Raw genomic sequence first — 18,061 nt, 5'->3', positions numbered from 1 at the left:
AGCCTCATTAAGCTTAATACGCCACCGCCCGGTAACTTTCGACCTCATCACGTTCACTCGATGAATGAAAACTACATTCCACATGGGTGAACTTAAGCCTCATTAGGCTTTACCCTCAACCACCTGGTCACTTTTGACCTCAAGCATTGCCAATAAATGAAAGCTACATTGCATATGCGTGACCTTTAGCTTCGTGCAGCTTTTCCCACTGCCACGACCTGGTCACTGCTGTCCTCTGGTGGTGTTGAAATAATAGCATGATATCTTTTTGGTCAGGTTATAGTCTTTTTGGACGTAGGTTAGAGGTCATACATAATTAATCTTCAATATATGTGTCTTGATCCTCCTGGTCAGAATTAGCCCTTACTCAACACTATAAGACTACATTTACTTTCAGTTTCTTGCATTTGAGAATTATAATTGGGAAGTATCTATCTGAGAGAGAATCTGAGTTTGGTCTGGATTTCACCTCATCCATTAAATAATCACACATCTACATCTCGCTAACATACCCGATTATAATATGTGAATGCCCACATTCTATTCTTGGCACCTTTTCACAATAACACATGCTCATCATAGCCTAGCAATGGAATAAAAATAAGTTAAGTAAGTATGGACATCGGGACACAGGGCGGAACGGTGACACTGTGCTTAATGCACAAGGAATCGAGTCCCAGCCATAGGTAACGCAAGTGGCAAGCGGTACCGGTGATGGCTGCACAAGACGCGGCCCCCAGCCCCTTCACGAACCGACGCTGAGCAGAGTGGCTAAGTATGGTTAAAACAATGTATCTGCGACCACAATGGCCTATTAATGCCTTGATAAGAGACTGTACATTATAATGCATTGAAGTGTATGAGCATACAATGAAACGAGATATATGTATTTAGAAATACGTGCAAACACATACATATACACGACACACAGCATTATGGCATTTACTCTGCTGGTTTATTATAGCACACAATAGGGTGCACACAATTTCAGAGACCTATGCCCTTACAAATGCAGCATGATATATATACATACGCCCCGCATGCATGCTGCTCACCTACAGAACACTAACAGAAGACAAGTCACAGGGTGTCCCCGCTCAAACGAATGTGCGGTGGTGCTCATTTCCATTTATGGCCCTGGGCCAGTGGTGGAGTCAATCCACCGAACAACCACATGTGCACACTCGCATATATAATACACGACATGCACAAACAACACATGCGCAAACATATACATAGTAAAAAATATGTGCTTTGTACCCAGAGAAGACAATCAATAGCCCGCATAAAACGGGTCATTTGGTCAGTTGAATACGTAGGCTTCCACGACCAATATCCATAATCGAGGTTTTTTGGGTTATCGCGTGAATATAAATGTGTCGTTTATATTTACGCCACCTAAACCAAAAACTTTTATGGCGGTCATTGGTGTTCGTGAGCACCTATTAATGCCAGCATGAAAGGGTGGTGTGGCCAGAACTATGTCTTTCCGCCTTTGTCTCCCCATCTCTGATGTTTACCCACTGCACCTGGTACTGATTTAAGGATGACCTGACATAGGGGAAGCTCAGGGAGTGGCTGAGATCGCACCACTGGTGTTAGCTGTGGCCAGGAATCAAACCCAGGTCGCTGGGTTCGAAGCGCAGTGGGTGCTAACCACCGTTACCGCTCCCCTACCACATGCAGAATACACAAATGTGAACGTGCACAATTAACACGTGCATCTACACGTAACGGTACTGCATTATGAATACAGCTAACATCAGAGGTAAGCGATGTCAGAACGAGTCTTGGATCGCCCACTTCACTCCGCCACCATGATCAGCGTGGTGAAGTATGGTTAAACCCCCTTGTGACCAACATAGCACGGAGAGAATTTGTCAGTGGATTTAAGGACAAAGAATTGTGGTGTTCAAACACATAGTCGAACAACATTGAACTGATAGGGTGATAGGATATCACATGCACGAATGTGTATAAACACAGCTCACAATATATGAACCTGAAATAGATAAAGACATATAGTTTCATGCATATAGTACTACATGTACATAAAACATACATACATCGGTGGAACCTATGATAAGGAGCAGTGGCATACTGGATATTGAGCTAAGTTATTAATCTGGTGATCTGAGTTACATTTCTGGCAAAGGCTGACAAGTCCTGGACTGCCCTTTCACCCCTTCACCAATCTGAAGGGACAGCCCAATATATGATGAAGTACGGTCAAACAACGCCCGTTACTGACACGGTCTGACGAGGCTTTTATGCAACAAACGGTTGTAAATGATATGTATTTATGATAAAACGTAATCAGTTACGTAAAAAAAGAGTTTTGTTTCTGTTATAGGAAAATAATAATTAAACTTGTTTTGCTGATTGGCCTGCTTCGGGAATTTTTAAGCATTAAATGATAAATATCCATTGAATTCCCAAAGAAGACCAATAAGCATTGTAGACATTCACTAAAAGCAGCAGCTTACATAATAGCAAATACACATGTAAATGCACAACTATAAATACATATATGTGGAGTCATACATACGTACATACGTACAAAAACCACAGAGGCGCATACAGAAATGCATACACATACATGCACAGCGCCATAATATGCATGCATACAAAGTATATGGCACACCCACACACATACATCTCACTGTCACAAAACAGTGGAGCAGCTGTCCCCGTCTCCGCAGCCTCCCCCCCCCCTGCCCTTCCTCCAAGGCCTCTCTCTCTACATCTCCCCCCCCACTGCCCCCGCTTGTCCCCATGACTCCTGCCCCTCTGTCCCCACAGTCACAAAGCCGCGTGGGTTGCACAAACACGTCAATGGTTCTGGATCCACTGGATTCTAAAAATAACAAACGGAATCAGATAGGATGGAGATTCAGCCCGATCGTGATATATGCCGTATATGTACGAGGATGCATATGCCGTACGTTGTACATGGGTTCCTCCCTCCCCCCCACCCCATATAATCCAGAAGGCCAGAACGACACCACAATGGAATATGTGAAAAACACTGGCAGGGAAGACAAGCGTGCTGGTAAGTGAAACAAAATGATACGAGATCACGATTCACGACTTGAAAATTGACTTTGAAATTTGGATTGTGCAGCAATTGATGGGATTTAAAACAAACAAAACATGAATAGGTAGGCTCGGGGCTGAGAGCATTTCAGCTGGTTTCACTGAGATCCTGAGTTCAGCTCTGAGTAGGTGACACGTGTGATGAGACTGGGTTCTAAAGTGACGCGAGTTGATCGTCTCAGCGCAGTCAACAATGACCGCACACCCCAAATTAACAGCCGCACAAAAAAAACGTGTAACGTTACATTTCAACAAAATCCAGCTCCGACTACAAACACTTGGTTTGATTGCCATGCCACCAACATTCCTTTCATTGCGTACAAAAGAGGTGCATCACCGAACACGAATTAATTTTGAATTAGTCACGAAAGCGGTCTGTGATATTACTTATTTAATCAATGAAACAAGATTATGCACTGCTTGAGGGTGGGATCACAACGTGAATGTGACCCTAGCGCAGCCCTGTCCTTACACGAGGGCTGGCTGCCACTTTTGGCAGAGGCACGGGCTTTAACCACATCAGCACACACCTGCATGCCCTCACAACAACAGCATGCACTCACAACTACAGCCACACACAACAGCATCGACTCACGACTACAGCACACACAACTACAGCACTCACAACTACAGCCACACACAACAGCACTCACAACTACAGCACACACAACGGCTCCCCCGGAGTAGCGACCGTGGCACGTGGCGTGGATGACACTCGATGTGACTTTGTTGGAAATCATTTAGATGCAGGTGACATCACCCCCAGAATCGGGTTCACTCATCCCCCTATATCCACAGGAGGGCTGAGAGTGACACATATTCCTATAATGACATAATGAATCGCAATGGACGTGTGTTTTCCCCGGAATGATGTATATATACATGCCTGCTTTACCCTTGATGCACATGTCACACTGTTTCATACCGCATCTGAAGATGCATTGACTTCTGGTTTTCCGACCGAATACATTGTAAGGTCGCTCTTATTGCACACAAAGTGCTTGCCACAAATGAACCACAATACCTTGCTGATCTCGTCCAAGGAGCTTATGCTCCTTGACAAACTCCGGTCATCCTTGCAACGGCTTTTGGCAAAAACATTGGACAAAGACGGTCACTGCATTGCACACTTTCAGGTGCGCTTCTGCGGCCGTCTGGAACGCTCTTCCTCTCGATATTAGGAAGCCACTGGAGCTATGCACTTTTAAATCTAGATTGCAATTTGGATGCTGTATATCCACATTGATGTATATCCAAATGACGTTGCATTACATGAACCATCTGAAGACATGTTTTACATTCATATCAGCTTGCCGTTCATTACTCTGATCATTTAAAACCATTAATGTACCAATTAATGACCCTTCACATACAATCTAACAGCCCCTGCTCTCATAGTCGTAGGCTGGGCATTTATGTTTGGCGTTGTAAAAAAACACATATATGGCATTTCTGCGCAAATTTCAAAATCCTGTTGCGAGTTGACGCTTTTCGCGTCGCCGCATTTTCAAGTCAAAGGAAATGAGCGATTTCACGAACAAGAAACGAGCAAAGGAAGATAAAGGCAGGCGCTTGGGTTCATCGCATCGTCGCTGCCCGTGCTCTCGGGTGGTGCTGGTACAGGGGGACACGTACTGTCAGGCAGCGTGCTCTGCTGCACGCTGGCTCCAAACGGGCCGTGGATGTCAGCCCCGTGGGACTGCACTGCAAAGACGTAGCGCGTGTACGGCTTGAGGCCGCTCAGCAGCAGCTCTTCCGATGTGCTGCGGGAAGAAGGGGTGCAACAGTGACAAACAATTAAACCCAGACGCATGGTCTGCCAAAAAAGTGGTTGCCAAACTTATTGTTCATGCCGAACAATGTCCACTATCAAAAACATTTTCACGGATCACCAGGCACCGATGACGTATTTTCTTTTGAAATTAAAACTACTAAAAATCCACGAAACATTTTAACGTTTGAAACTTGATATGAAGCTTTCGTGACTGCAGGAATTACTCTTTGGTTATTTCGGTAAAGTCACGTAGAAATCAAATAAAATGTATTTAATAATTGAATACGACGTTTCGATTGCACAAGCAACCGTCATCAGGTAGAACTAAATTTGAGAGGAGGACAAAACACAGACAACATAGACACACAGAGGGTGTGTCTATGTTGTGTGTCTCTCTGTGTGTGTCTCTGTGTTGTCTCTCTCTGCTTGTGTGTCTGTCCGTATGTCTCCGTGTCTGTGTTTTGTCTCACTCTCAAATTTAGTTCTACCTGATGACGGTTGCTTGTGTTGCAATCGAATTGTCGTGTTCTATCATTTAATTTATTTTCTTTCTGCGTGACTTTACCGAAAGAGCCAAAGAGTAATTTTAACGTTTTGTTTATCGACTAATCTAAATAGTTGTTCAAAGGGTAATACAAACAAATCTGGAGTTGTTTTTTTTCCAAACAAATCTCATCTGCTACGGTTCCCGCAGACCAATTCTCACAGCAGTGCTCTCCAGACCACAGCAGAGGTAACCACCGCTGCAGCGCAACGCCATTACGAGAGGACATTTAAAACTGTTGACTTGCAGCTGGAGATGGCAGATTATATTATGATGGTGTGTCATGGAAAGACACGACAGTTTGGAGACAGATGATATAGTTTACATATATACAGGTGATATAGTTTATGGCAACTTTATATTCAAGACTCAACTTTATATTATGAGGTATTGGACAAAATAATTGTAGTAGTCCTTTGAGAAATAAACTCTATTAGCCGTCATCTACTTGACTGATATAAAACAATGTTGTTTATATGGTGGTGGTGTTGTGTTATTGGCTTTTAGTTGTACACTACTAAATACAGAGTTATGTTTAAGTTTCATTTAAATGTGCATGGTTATTTACAGTCACATTAAATAATTCATGGAGTGTGGGGAAAGCTGTTTGCTTTTAGTTTTTTGCTCTTTCAACATTTTCATAAATTTGGATTCTTCCCCCATTCATGAAAATCATGGGTCCCATTCAGTGAATAAAAATAAAAAATAAAACGGTGCTCTCATTTACCCAGAAATGCCTCACTGATTCTAAAGACCATTATTTGCATTGCTCCGCGTGTGCAGTGGATAACCTTCTTAGAAACATTCCCTCCTCCATTGTCTGCCATCGTGCCCTGCCCAAGCACACTCACATTTTAACAGTCTATAATACAGTGTCTCTAACCTTGCCCTTGTTTTCCGTCCCACGTGTTCCTCTTTCAATTCAGCTTTCTTGTTCCTCTCTACGATATTTTCTGAACATTGATATGCCACTGGGATCGTCATCATGACGACCAATGGAAATGAACTCGACAAATTGATCGAATAATTTACATGAAGAAGGCTAAAAAGTGGGGCTCGAGTTAACTATGAGAAAAACAAAAGTCACGTACAACAATAGGTTCACTCAACAATTGTAAATATATGTTCGAAAGACGCAACTTTTTGACACGTTAGAGTGCGTACAGATGTGGGATTTATTGAAGGCGGTAATCTCCACGTTCCTCGAGCAATTGGGATGCGCACAACATCTGGCTTTCTGCTGCAAGGGAGGCACTGACATATTTTTAAAAGAATTTCAGGAAGAGCGCTATAAGGATACAATCGGTGTAAAACTGGTGAAAATGAATAATAATAGAAAATTGAATGGGCTTTTCAACATAAAAACATAGCTGGATATTATGCACGGAAAATAATTTTCCTGATTGTAAAATGGATTTTGTCTGTGAAGATGATTCACTTTTCAGCATCATTTTATGAGTGACATGCCCAAGGCTGAAATGAACGAGCATTAGGTTTTACTGAAATGGCATTTGCTTCTAAGGTGGCCGCAGAATGGTTGTCACACCTCAGCGGTGCGCTCATATTTCTAGTGGGTCGGGAAAGCACAGCGGTGGAACAAGAGCACCATTTATGGGGTGCAGAGGAGCCCACAATACACCCTCTCTTGTATAGGGAATCCTGTGTGTAAAGTCTCCGGTTGGCGAGACAGCTGTAGAGAAGATGGAGCAGTGTTGGGAGGCATTTAAACAATTATCCTCTTCCTGCCTTTGCCATTAGAAACACCTGCATTTACACTAGAAACAGCACTGCTACACCCCTTCCAAACAGAGATCACACCGACTGGCAGTGTTTGTAGAAACACTGCATAAACTCTACCAGATGGAAGAGAGGCTTCTGAGAGATATGCAAGTTAATGGTAATGGGTTAATGAGCCAAAACCATGGCACGCACACGAAAACAATCATAATAAACCCATCGCACCCGGGTTTAAAAGTCATTCCTAACCAAGGGAGGATGATGAACCCTAAAATCAATATTATGGATATCTCCAGTGCAGGCACCAGGGGATACGGTCACATCGGGCGTGCCAAGACGCTGGCTGCCAGATTACTGCCAAACGCACTACACAACAAGATTTATTGATGCGCGGTGCTGCACGCCATTCACAGATATGGTCCCCAGGAAAACATGACACATCATCTGTGCTGGAGCAATATCTCCAGGTAACATGGAAAAATAAGTCCAATACATATACGCATGTTGCTACACCTGCCTCTCGCACTGGAGCAGATTGCTTTGAAAAAATACAATTTATCTCAGTGACAAAGACGAGCAGCAAGTATATTTGGCACTCAATAACGGGTGAAAAATGCACAGACTGAATGCTGTATATGATGGGATTTTGGCTTGTGGAAATAACCATTAATAAGCAATGATAGTCAATGATAATTGCATTATGTTGCAAACGCGAGTATTTTTATTGTGTATATTTTTGCATATTTTATTAGCCTAGGGTCAGCTAAGCAAAATTATTTTGACTTTATTAAATTCTACATGATCTCTGCAGCAATAGCAATTCTTCATACTGGACTATTTTTATTTTGTAAAAAAGAAAACAGTTGGCAGAAACATGAAAAAATTGTTTCATTCTCAGCAACATAAAAAAAATCCTATTCACTTAATCAAAATGTTCACATACTGTATTTTTATCATGATGTATACAGGGATTTCAGATGCACTGAGAGGGAAAAATGAAGAATTCTGATGAGAATGGACAGATGAGCAGTACATTAATCATAACATATACACGGGACATTTAAACATACATTCAAACATGCAATTTTAAATTGTATGCTTAATTCAGTTTTAAGCTGATGCACAAATCCACCACACAGCCCCAGTATTCGCACATGAAAACTAAAATAAAATCGTATTAAATTCAGTCTAATATATTTGGAGTGGTGGCGTGATGGTTAATGCATTGCATGATGAACCGAGCCCCCTGAGTTTGATTCCCAACTATCAAGGGCGAGTGGTGTATTAACAATTCCTGGGCTCCTCAACCCGTTCACCAAAACGCACTGAACAGTGAAGTGATATATCGTGGAATATCTCGGAGACCTGACACGTGTTTTTTATTTTGTGAATGTGTGTCCTACGGTAGTGTAGCAGTTAGCAAGTTGTGCTACGAAGCCGGCGACCCGAGTACTCCCACTCATGGTCTTTAGGTCGACTCAGCCTTAAATGAGTACCTGGCGGGTTGTATAAACATCGCCATGAGGGAAACAAAGGCGGTCGGGCATGGTGCTGGCCACCCACTCCCTCGTGTGCTTTGCTGACCTTCATAGGTGCTCGCTAACAGCACTTGCCCAGAAAGTCTGTTAAGGATATACGGAAGATCTCTGCCTTTGTCAGTACTTGGATAAGTCATTGTATGTGTAGTGACTGACTCAGAGACACTAAGAGTAGGAGGCACTCTGTTTATTAACACGGCCTGACTGTTAACACTTTATGACTCATCACTAAATGAACTACGGTTCCCAGTCAGGACAGCTGGTAGACTGCCTGACTGGCGACGCCGAGATGGTGAAGACGGAGACGACGGCGAAGACTCCAGCATGACGACGGGGATCCCACTCCACACGACAGCCCCGAGGTCCCCTACAGAGGCCCCTTTTATACTGTCAGCATGGCCTGGCGCCGCCCCCGGCCACGCCCCCTTTCTGGAACCTACTAGCGGGTTCTTGATGTGCTGCTTCCGTAACCTTTCCCCTAGATCCCTCTCTAATATATCACCTGGCCTGCTGTCAGTCAGGGTCTCTGTAAGCTGCAGATCCCCTTCCCCGCCAGCAGCCAGCGCTATGCTGCTACGTGATTGATTCTATGTCACTACATTACCTCCCCCCTCGTAAAAAAAATAATTCAGTCGTCCCGGCTAACATCACTCACCCTCGTAGCAGGGAGCTTCAATGAACAATATAAAACTGACAGGGATAATTAACAATTTCCAGCGAGAACCCACAATAATGAACCCGTAGTCCAGGGATTGAACAATGTCCGACGACCGCCAGCGTGCCGCACTCTGCGAGTGTCGGAAAGGACCCCAGATCAACTGGTAGTCACAGACCAGCTCGCGTCTGCAGCCACCCACCAGAAGGCGTCATAACTAATTTGGTCAATAATGAAAAAGGGGCAGGTTATCGAAACCTAACACTTTTGGAGCGGGTCCTCATCGCTGGGCCCCCAGGTGAGACAAGGATTGACTTCCTGGGGACATCCAGGATGATGTGTAAAAGGCCTAACGGCTGTGGCCCCTCCCGAGAAAAAGAAAACAAGAAGAATGTGATAGCCGTTCCGTCACCCCCGGTCCATCTTTCCAAAGCGCTGCCGGTGGGTCTGCGGGCATCAGGTGCTGGAATCCTGCGGGCCCGAGGAAGTGGAAATCATCGGGGGGAAGGAAGACGAAGGCGAGGAAAACGATCCAGGGCCAGCACGGCATCCTTTGGCGATGTGGCCCAGCTGGCCACACTTAAAACAGGTGATCGGAGACCTCCATGCTGGAAGGGGGGTCCTGCCTTACCGTTCCCCCTCCTGCCGTCGCCCCTCGGTTTTCCTCCCACACGGGCTCCGGACGAACGATGCGCAGGCTCGCTCCGGCTCCTGCAGCTCCAGCTCGTCCTCGTCTTCTGGGAATCCTGCGCAGCTCAGCCACTGTGGGCCACCGCTGCAAACTGACATGGGCCTGGATGCAGCGGGCCACCTTCAGAGATGATACGTCGTTCTCTTCCATGTCAGGATGAAAGACACCCAGCTCCTGGGCCAGCGACAGCAGTCTCTCCAGCACCAGAGATTCCAGTGCGGTCTGCTCCATCCGCAGATATGCTGCATGGTTCAAGGCCAGCAACGCACTGCGGAAGGCAAGAGGCGTCTCGGTCTTCGCCCGCCTTGGCAGCACGAATCTTCGACGCACGTTGGCGATCTGGGCGCATGCCTGAGGCAGCATCACTCGGTCCGCTGCGGGGATGGCCTCAAATGCCGCCAAGGAGTCGTTGTCCAGCGCCGTGGGCAGAGCTCGCAGAGCTTCATCGTCGGACCACCGATCCAGGGTGCAAGCTGCGTTGAAATGGCGCTGGAAAGCCGTCCAGTCACCCCCCGCAGCCACAAACTCCTTGATAAAAGGCAGCCGCTTTTGTAGAGAAGGCACCTCCGCCAGAGCCGCCAATGGCCACTCAAATTTGACGGGAAGCGTTTCCCGCCTGGGCGGCAAAATGACGGGCGATTGCAGTGGCCCGTTCACGACGGGCAAAATGGCGGCCGCCCACGCGAGCGGGAGCTCCGCCGTTTCCCGCGCTGGCACAGCGGCAACGGTCGAGCTGCCTGCCCGCTGCTCCCATGCTGCAGCATCTCCGGCAGGCTTTGCAGATCTGAGCTAGACCACCAGCTCCGATGCGACGGAGAGCAAGCCCGTGAGACATCTGGTGAGCTCGCGCCACCCCTCTCCGATTGCCGGCAGCAAGGGGTCGACGTCCCTCCCTTGTTACTCCATTGGGATCTCCACCTCGGGACGTGTCACCGTAGTCTCCGATTCCGGGGCTGTCGGGGAGATCACATCCCCGTCGTCCTCATCACCTGAGGACACTATCGGTGGATTCTTCCTCTTGGCCGACTTTGACGTGACGAAAATATGTATTTTTTTAAATTTCTTTAACACTTCTGACGCCAAATGTAGTGACTGACTTGGAGACACTAAGAGTAGGAGGCACTCTGTTTATTAGCACGGCCTGACTGTTAACACTTTATAACTCGTCACTAAATGAACTACGGTTCCCAGTCAGGACAGCTGGTAGACTGCCTGACTGGTGACACCGAGATGGTGAAGACGGAGATGACCGCAATGACTCCAGCAGCACGACAAGATCCCACTCCACACGACAACCTCGAGGTCCCATACAGTGGCCTGGCTCCGCCCTCATCCACGCCTACTTTCTGGAACCTACGTCCGGATTCTTGATGTGCCCCTTCCATGACCTATCCCCTAGATCTCTCTCTGGTCTATCACGTGACCTGCTGTCAGTCAGGGCTGCAGATCCCCTTCCCCACCAGCAGCCAGCGCTATGCTGATATGTGACTGATTCTATGTCACTACATATGTTAAAACTAAAGAATTTTCTCTCATTTTTTTCGGTACAAATTCATCACCTGATTTTATAGTATAATATTGATTCTGTGCAGTTGTCAAGACTCACGTGTTAGTGGTGTTTGAAAATAAAATATAGGTAGTAAAGTTGCATACATTTGTAGTGGAGTAATGCGCTTGGGGTTTTGCAAACAGTGTGCATGTACGTGTGAGCCGCGGACAGTGAGGTCACATCAGGGCGAACAGGTGCTGCGAGAGAAAGCAATGCAAGAGAGACGACAAATTAAGATGCATAGCCGTGATTGGTTGGCTGCAAATGCAGGCGCGGAGTAGGCGCCTCGGAGTCTGCAGATTGAGGCGATAGCAGCAGCGGACGCCACGTGCGGGAGGCACGGGAGGATGCCAGCTTAATTAGGGCGTTTAATGAGGAGGAGGATAAATACGGAACGGGTGAGGCAGGGAGTTGAGTTAGTTGGAGTGAAGACAAGAGGGGAGAGAAGAGAAGTCCGGGGCCCGCTCGCCACACCTCGCCCTCTCCAGTGGTGATGGCTGATCCCCCACTGGAGGCAAGGGCGAGGTTGGAGAAGTGAGGGCAGACAAGCTAGCAGTAGAGAGGCTAACGGAATCCTAAGTGTGAGTGCGCTAAAACTAGCAGTAGTGAGGCAAGCAGAGTATATAGCGGAAGGCTAGCAGCGGAGAAGCTAGCAGAGAGTATAGCGGAAGGCTAGCAGTGGAGAAGCTAGCAGAGTGTGTAGCGAGAGGTTAGCAGTAGAGAAGCTAGCAGAGTGTACGGTAACAGGCTTGTAGCGGAGAGGCTAGTAGAGTATACGGTGGGAAGCTACCAGAGGGTGTAGTGTTAGGCCAGCAGCGGAGAGAGCGAAGCGAGCGGAGCGTGGCAGGCAGGCTAGCAGTGGAGAGGCTAGGAGAGTGAGAGAGAGAGAGAGCAGGCTAGCAGTGGAGAGGCTGAGAGAGAGGGGGAGCGGAACGAAGCAGGCGAGCAGTGCAAGCGGGAGAGTTGCGATGGAGTCGCGTGGTGTCGAACGCGAGGAGTTCTGTTCAATAAAAAGTGACACAGGAGAAAAATAAGTTGTCCGCGTGAAATAAAAACACTGCACATTTACCAAATATGATGTGAAATGTTCTTTTTAATATATAACAAAAGTCTAGTTTTGACAAATTACAACTTGAAAATGTTTTAAACATTATATTGAATAATAACTCACATGCTAAAAGAAGCAGCTTAAAATGTGCAATCAACCTTTTTCACACCACGTGGTTCCAATAGCTCCCAAGTACCTCCGGTGAGCATGGTTGGATAAGTACGGTGCGAAAGAAGTTAAATATAAATATTAACGATCTTGTATTGATAACGGATACTGAGAACAACATGGTGTCATGGTTAGCACATTGGACTTGCAATCCAGAGGTCGCTGGTTCTCTTTCCTGGCGTGGCAGCTCATATGATGGGAACGTTTCCTAAACGCCCTGCATCTGTCCTCCTAGCATTGTGAATGAGCTCATCACAGTTAATTGATTGTCCGGTTGCAGGTCGTAGGGTAAAGTGGGGGTAACTCCTACCTTGCCCAAAGTGTATGGCCACCATGGAAGAGTAGGCTAAAATACACTCTCAATGGGTTCACAAGAGCCCTTCTAGAAATTGCAGGGCTGCACCTTTATCTTTCACTGTTACCGATAGAGGTAAATATTAAGGATACAAATGCACCACCTATCTGCTTATAATTGAACTGATATCGCGAGTTGGGAAACTAATTAACATAAGGAAACCGCAAACGTAAAACGGAAGTGATATATGAAGGCATACATTTCGTGGCTAGCAAATTATTTTTTTTTGCCAAATTTGGAAATTACCCACAAATTACTCAATTTAGATTAAACATAGAAATCATTGCTCCCTACGGAACTTGGTTCAAAAGCGTTTAATGTAGCTGCTCCAAGGTTTTGGATCCAACTAACTGGCAGTCTTCTCTGGGGAACACCACTCTGCCATGGCTGTACTCTTTTAAACAGACATGATTGAGGTCGAAACAATTCAAATGCGAATTACGTTATTGTTTTGTAAGCTCATTGGGTTTGATTTATTTTATATTTTTTTCATATTTTATATCTTGTTCATTAACTCTTGCTGCCATGTCTGTTTTGCTGGCGGAGTCGCCCTCGAAAAAGAGCCGCATAGCACAATGGATTATTTACTCAGAAAATAAACTTCTGATTCTGAAAAGGTACTCACTGGGGGTCCCCTTTAAAATGTTTGAGACGAGATTTGATATAAAGTGCTCTGAGACACCCTGGCATATAGGGTGCTAATTATCAAAATGAATCATAATCTATCTGACAATAATAAGTAGTTTTTTGCTTGCAAATTTATGTATTTCATTCGTGCAAATGAAACTAAATACATTTGCGAAAACAGGGCATCTTCCAAAATGTATGACTTTAATCAAAGATCTTATATGGTCAACCAGCGACCGTGATTTAACTCAATGGCTGTCGAGGAAATTAATACATTCATTGTTCTCTGAACATTAGAAAGATTCCTATAATTAAAAGCTATGCTGGGACATCGATTATTTTATACACTATATTTCCGAATAATTCGTACATGTTTTATTTTACTAAATATGCCTATGACCAAATTATCAAGAATGCACTAGATCTCATCAGATCTTAAGTCTAAAGATCTTGTAAGCTAAGGAGGGTTAAGCATGGTGAATACTAATGCAAGCTATTGTAGGTTTGGGCTATGAGATGACCAGAGGATGGCCATCAAGCAAATAATTGCATTCATCTGTGCAGAGCTTAGAGTCTTATCTGTTTGTGTACGTTTTATTTTATTTCAGGTATTCTAATTTTCATCCAGATAACAAATACTAATTCATGGAATTAGTCTAATATCCAAAAATACAGGACCCATCATTTTACAAAAAATACACTATTTGGTATTAACCTATAGACGTTGCTAGTTACCATGTGAACTAAACTTACACGCGATGCAAAACATAAAAAAAGTAATAACAAATATCATGCATTTAATTATTATTAAAATGAATGATATTTGTTTTTTTCCAAAAAGTAAGAGATACATTTCTCTGTTTCCATCAACCTCTGAATCATGTCCAGATCAGTTCAGTTTGCTCTCCTTCTCTGCACCTCTGATAAGCATGGTTAGCTACGTACGGTGCAAAAGAAGTTCAACAGACATCCGAATAGGGCCGTACATGCATTCACGAAAGCAAGCCAGAATAGGGAATTCTCACCACGTGAAATAGAGGACGTATGAGGCATTAAACACTTCGCTTGGGCTGCAACGGACGGTGTAGTTGACGATCTTGGCGGCGGAGAAGAGGGGCTTCCTCCAGCGCAGCCACATGGCGGTCGAGCCGTTGGGGGTGGCCGTGATGTGAGTGGGAGGTAGCGGCACGTTGGGCTGTACGGATGGATCTGCAGAACAAGTTCACGCTGGAGTCCACGTGTCTTTGCTACCATAACATCACTCACGTGCCAATTGAAATATATATAGGGGGTCAATACATTCATACAAAATTGATGCTGCTACTGAGTGCAAACTGCAGTGGTAGTGCCCACCTCAGACATTAACAAGGTTTCACTGAACGTTGCCTGGGCTGTGGGCTGTAATTCACAGCTGTTACAGTATTTTTATGTGTGTGTGTGAAGTGGGGGGGGGTTATTTTGTATCTCCCTTGCCAACACAGTAGTGCTACCTTAATCATACCGAACCAATTGGATCCTGACCCCAAGCAAACAGTTTGTGACATCCCTTGGCTTCAGCCATCGACAGCCACATTAAAAATTGCAAACTCAGTGAATCTGAAGGCATAGATGTAATTCGCCATCAAAATACATTGGTTTTAAGGCAATGTATTATTATTCTTAGGTGTTTTTCGGTAAAGTCACGTAGGTAAAACATCAAAATAATTTTATTATTTTATTAATTTTGATGTTTTACCTACGTGACATTACCGAAAAACACCTAAGAATATGATTCCTTGCAGTCACAAAAGCTTCAAGTCTAGAATGTATTATTATGTTTATTTAAATGCTTCCACACAAAAAATGACAATGATTTCCACATTTTAAAAAAATAGCACAAATTTTTAATTGTTACATTTAAACCCCTTTCACCATGTAACTCGCCTGAAATATATGGGGAGATGTGGTCAACTAATGAGTAAAAGTAATTTAATTGATTATCTGTAAGAAAACAACCCTGTAATTACAATGTAAGAGATACAAGGATGAGCTAAAATTGCAACACGCGTTATATTATGCTAAAATAGAGGGTAACAATACTCAGCTTTGTGAATTGTAAAACCTGACAGCATAAAAACACAAACTCCGGTCATCCTCACAGCAGTGGCTTTTCATTAACCATCGAACAAAGATGGTTACTGCATTGCACGCTTTCAGATGCGCTTCTGCGGCAATCTGGAATGCTCCTCCTTCCGATATTAGGAAGCCACTGGAGCAATGCACTTTAAAATCTAATCTGAAAACGAATTTTTTAGAACTGCTTTTTTGTGTTTAATTTGTTGTCCTTCCCCCTGCACCTACGATTAGCACGGTTGGCTATGTATGGTGCGAAAGAAGTTCAAACAAAAAACACATACAACAAGGTTTGTAGTGGGTGTAATCATGGCAGTGAACATTCTCACTGGGGATGGGGCATGTGGGTGGGGGCATGGGGGCCCCCTCCACAACACTCTGCCAACCACCTGGCTTAGAGCTGTTTAATTACATACGATGATGAAGATGATGGCAGATGACGTTAATTGAAGTCGATGATGGGACTAATGGTAAAGATGACGAATGGTGAGAAGAAACGTGATGATGACTTCGATGTTAAGTTAGTAATAATGGTGATAATGTTGATGATGTTGACAATCATGGCGACGAGGATTTTGGTATTGACGGCAAAATGAATTATAAATGCATGATTATGATTCTTGATGAGGGCAGTGATGACGGGCGAAGGGGGAGATGCCCCAATACCTTATTTAGATCCCCTCTTCAATCCTTAAATTCCTGAATTTTTCTCATCGAATGTCCAAAATGAGTATGCACGTACACTATGGCCATTGACAACTAATCGCAGTGCGATTAATGTAAAGCTCAACTCGCATAATCCATTTTAAATGAATCATGGAGAAATCCTCACGTTATCCGTTTGTTTACAACCTCTCATTCACAACTGTAGCCGATGGCCAATGTATATTGATGTCCAGTACACGCCTATTTTGTAGAAAGGCTTAGCTGCACTGCAGAAATAAATATCTTCGATTTAAATTGGGTTTTTTTCGTCTGTTTCTATACATTGCATGAAAAATACAGAGATGATTGCCCATGAGTAATATACTTCTTTCGCACCGTACATAGCAAAATGTGCGAACCGGAGTTGCGGGGGAAGGACAACAGACTAAACACAAAAAGCAGTTCTAAAGAAATTAGTTTCCAATCGAGATTTCAAAGTGCATAGCTCCAATGGCTTCCTAATATTGGAAGGAAGAGCAGTCCTGACGACCGCTTAAAGTACACGGGTGTAATATAATAAATTACTGTCTCTCTATTACTGGTTGAAGACCTATACATGCCGTTTCATTTATGGAGGTTGCTTGCCCGTACTTTACTGGGCTTGTTAGTGTGGGTTGGTGAAGGGGGTGGTGGAGGCGGTGAGCCCACTGATGTTAGCCACGCCGGTACTCGGGTTGCCAGGTGACTTTGCCGAAAGATCCAAGAATATGAATCCCTGCAGTCACGAAAGCTTTAAATCACCATTCTATTTTCCTCTTCTTGGTTCTTTCGGTAAAGTCACGTAGAAGGGAAATAATAAAATAATAAAAATAAAACATAATAAAATACAATTCTCACGACGTTTCGGCCACAACGCAAGCAGCCTTCCTCAGGTGAAGAACAGGGCTGTCGGAAAGACAGCGTCTGAATGAACACCACCAAGCTTGGCAGCGTATATTTAAGCTGGGTTCGAGGAGGAGGGAGCCTTGACAAAGGAATTTGCATATCAACAGGAATTTAGCATATGGCAATATGTTCAGTAGCTAAATGTCGAGGTCTGATGTCCATGGGAAGGCTTCAGGAGAGCGTCTGTGCAGTTTTGTTATTCCGCCGTTGAATGAGCGCAGACTGCGTGGCTCGTAGTTTTGGTTGGATGGCCACCGTCGCACTACTGTGGCTTATCTTTCATTTGTCCATTCACGAGGAGATGCGAGCATCCGCCTGTTGATGTTCTGACGCGGTTGATGGTTACACCGGCGCCTTCATGGATCTCACAGCCAGGAGGTGCAATGTTTGGTTCTCGAAAGAGGTGTTTATTCTAACCACTGAGCCACCCAGATACATACATACGTGGCACATTAGGAATGGACCACGCTTTTAATTATGTCCTCGTGCAGCAAGGGAGTAAAGTGTGGTTTTGTGAAAGTCCTTACGTGCTGTGCAGTACATCGATGCATGTGTGTACACCAGCAGGCGATAACGG

At 44.6% G+C, this 18,061-nt stretch overlaps 1 protein-coding gene across 1 annotated transcript in view; it reads right to left on the bottom strand.

Moving 5' to 3' along the window:
- The window catches only part of LOC133346429 (immunoglobulin superfamily DCC subclass member 4-like), a 346,604-nt gene that overhangs the window by 46,985 nt on the left and 281,558 nt on the right, over positions 1-18,061 (bottom strand). Inside the window, exons 14-15 of the mRNA XM_061557994.1 lie at positions 14,808-14,991; positions 4,732-4,859 (exon numbers count right to left, since the gene is read on the bottom strand). Of these exons, the coding sequence (XP_061413978.1) occupies positions 4,732-4,859; positions 14,808-14,991 (312 nt within the window). The remainder of the gene's footprint in view (positions 1-4,731; positions 4,860-14,807; positions 14,992-18,061) is intronic.

This window comes from Lethenteron reissneri, chromosome 24 (genome assembly GCF_015708825.2).
Source record: "Lethenteron reissneri isolate LAM-NWPU_2019-01 chromosome 24, ASM1570882v1, whole genome shotgun sequence".
NCBI lineage: Eukaryota > Metazoa > Chordata > Hyperoartia > Petromyzontiformes > Petromyzontidae > Lethenteron > Lethenteron reissneri.
This window is presented reverse-complemented; position numbering and strand designations above follow the sequence as displayed.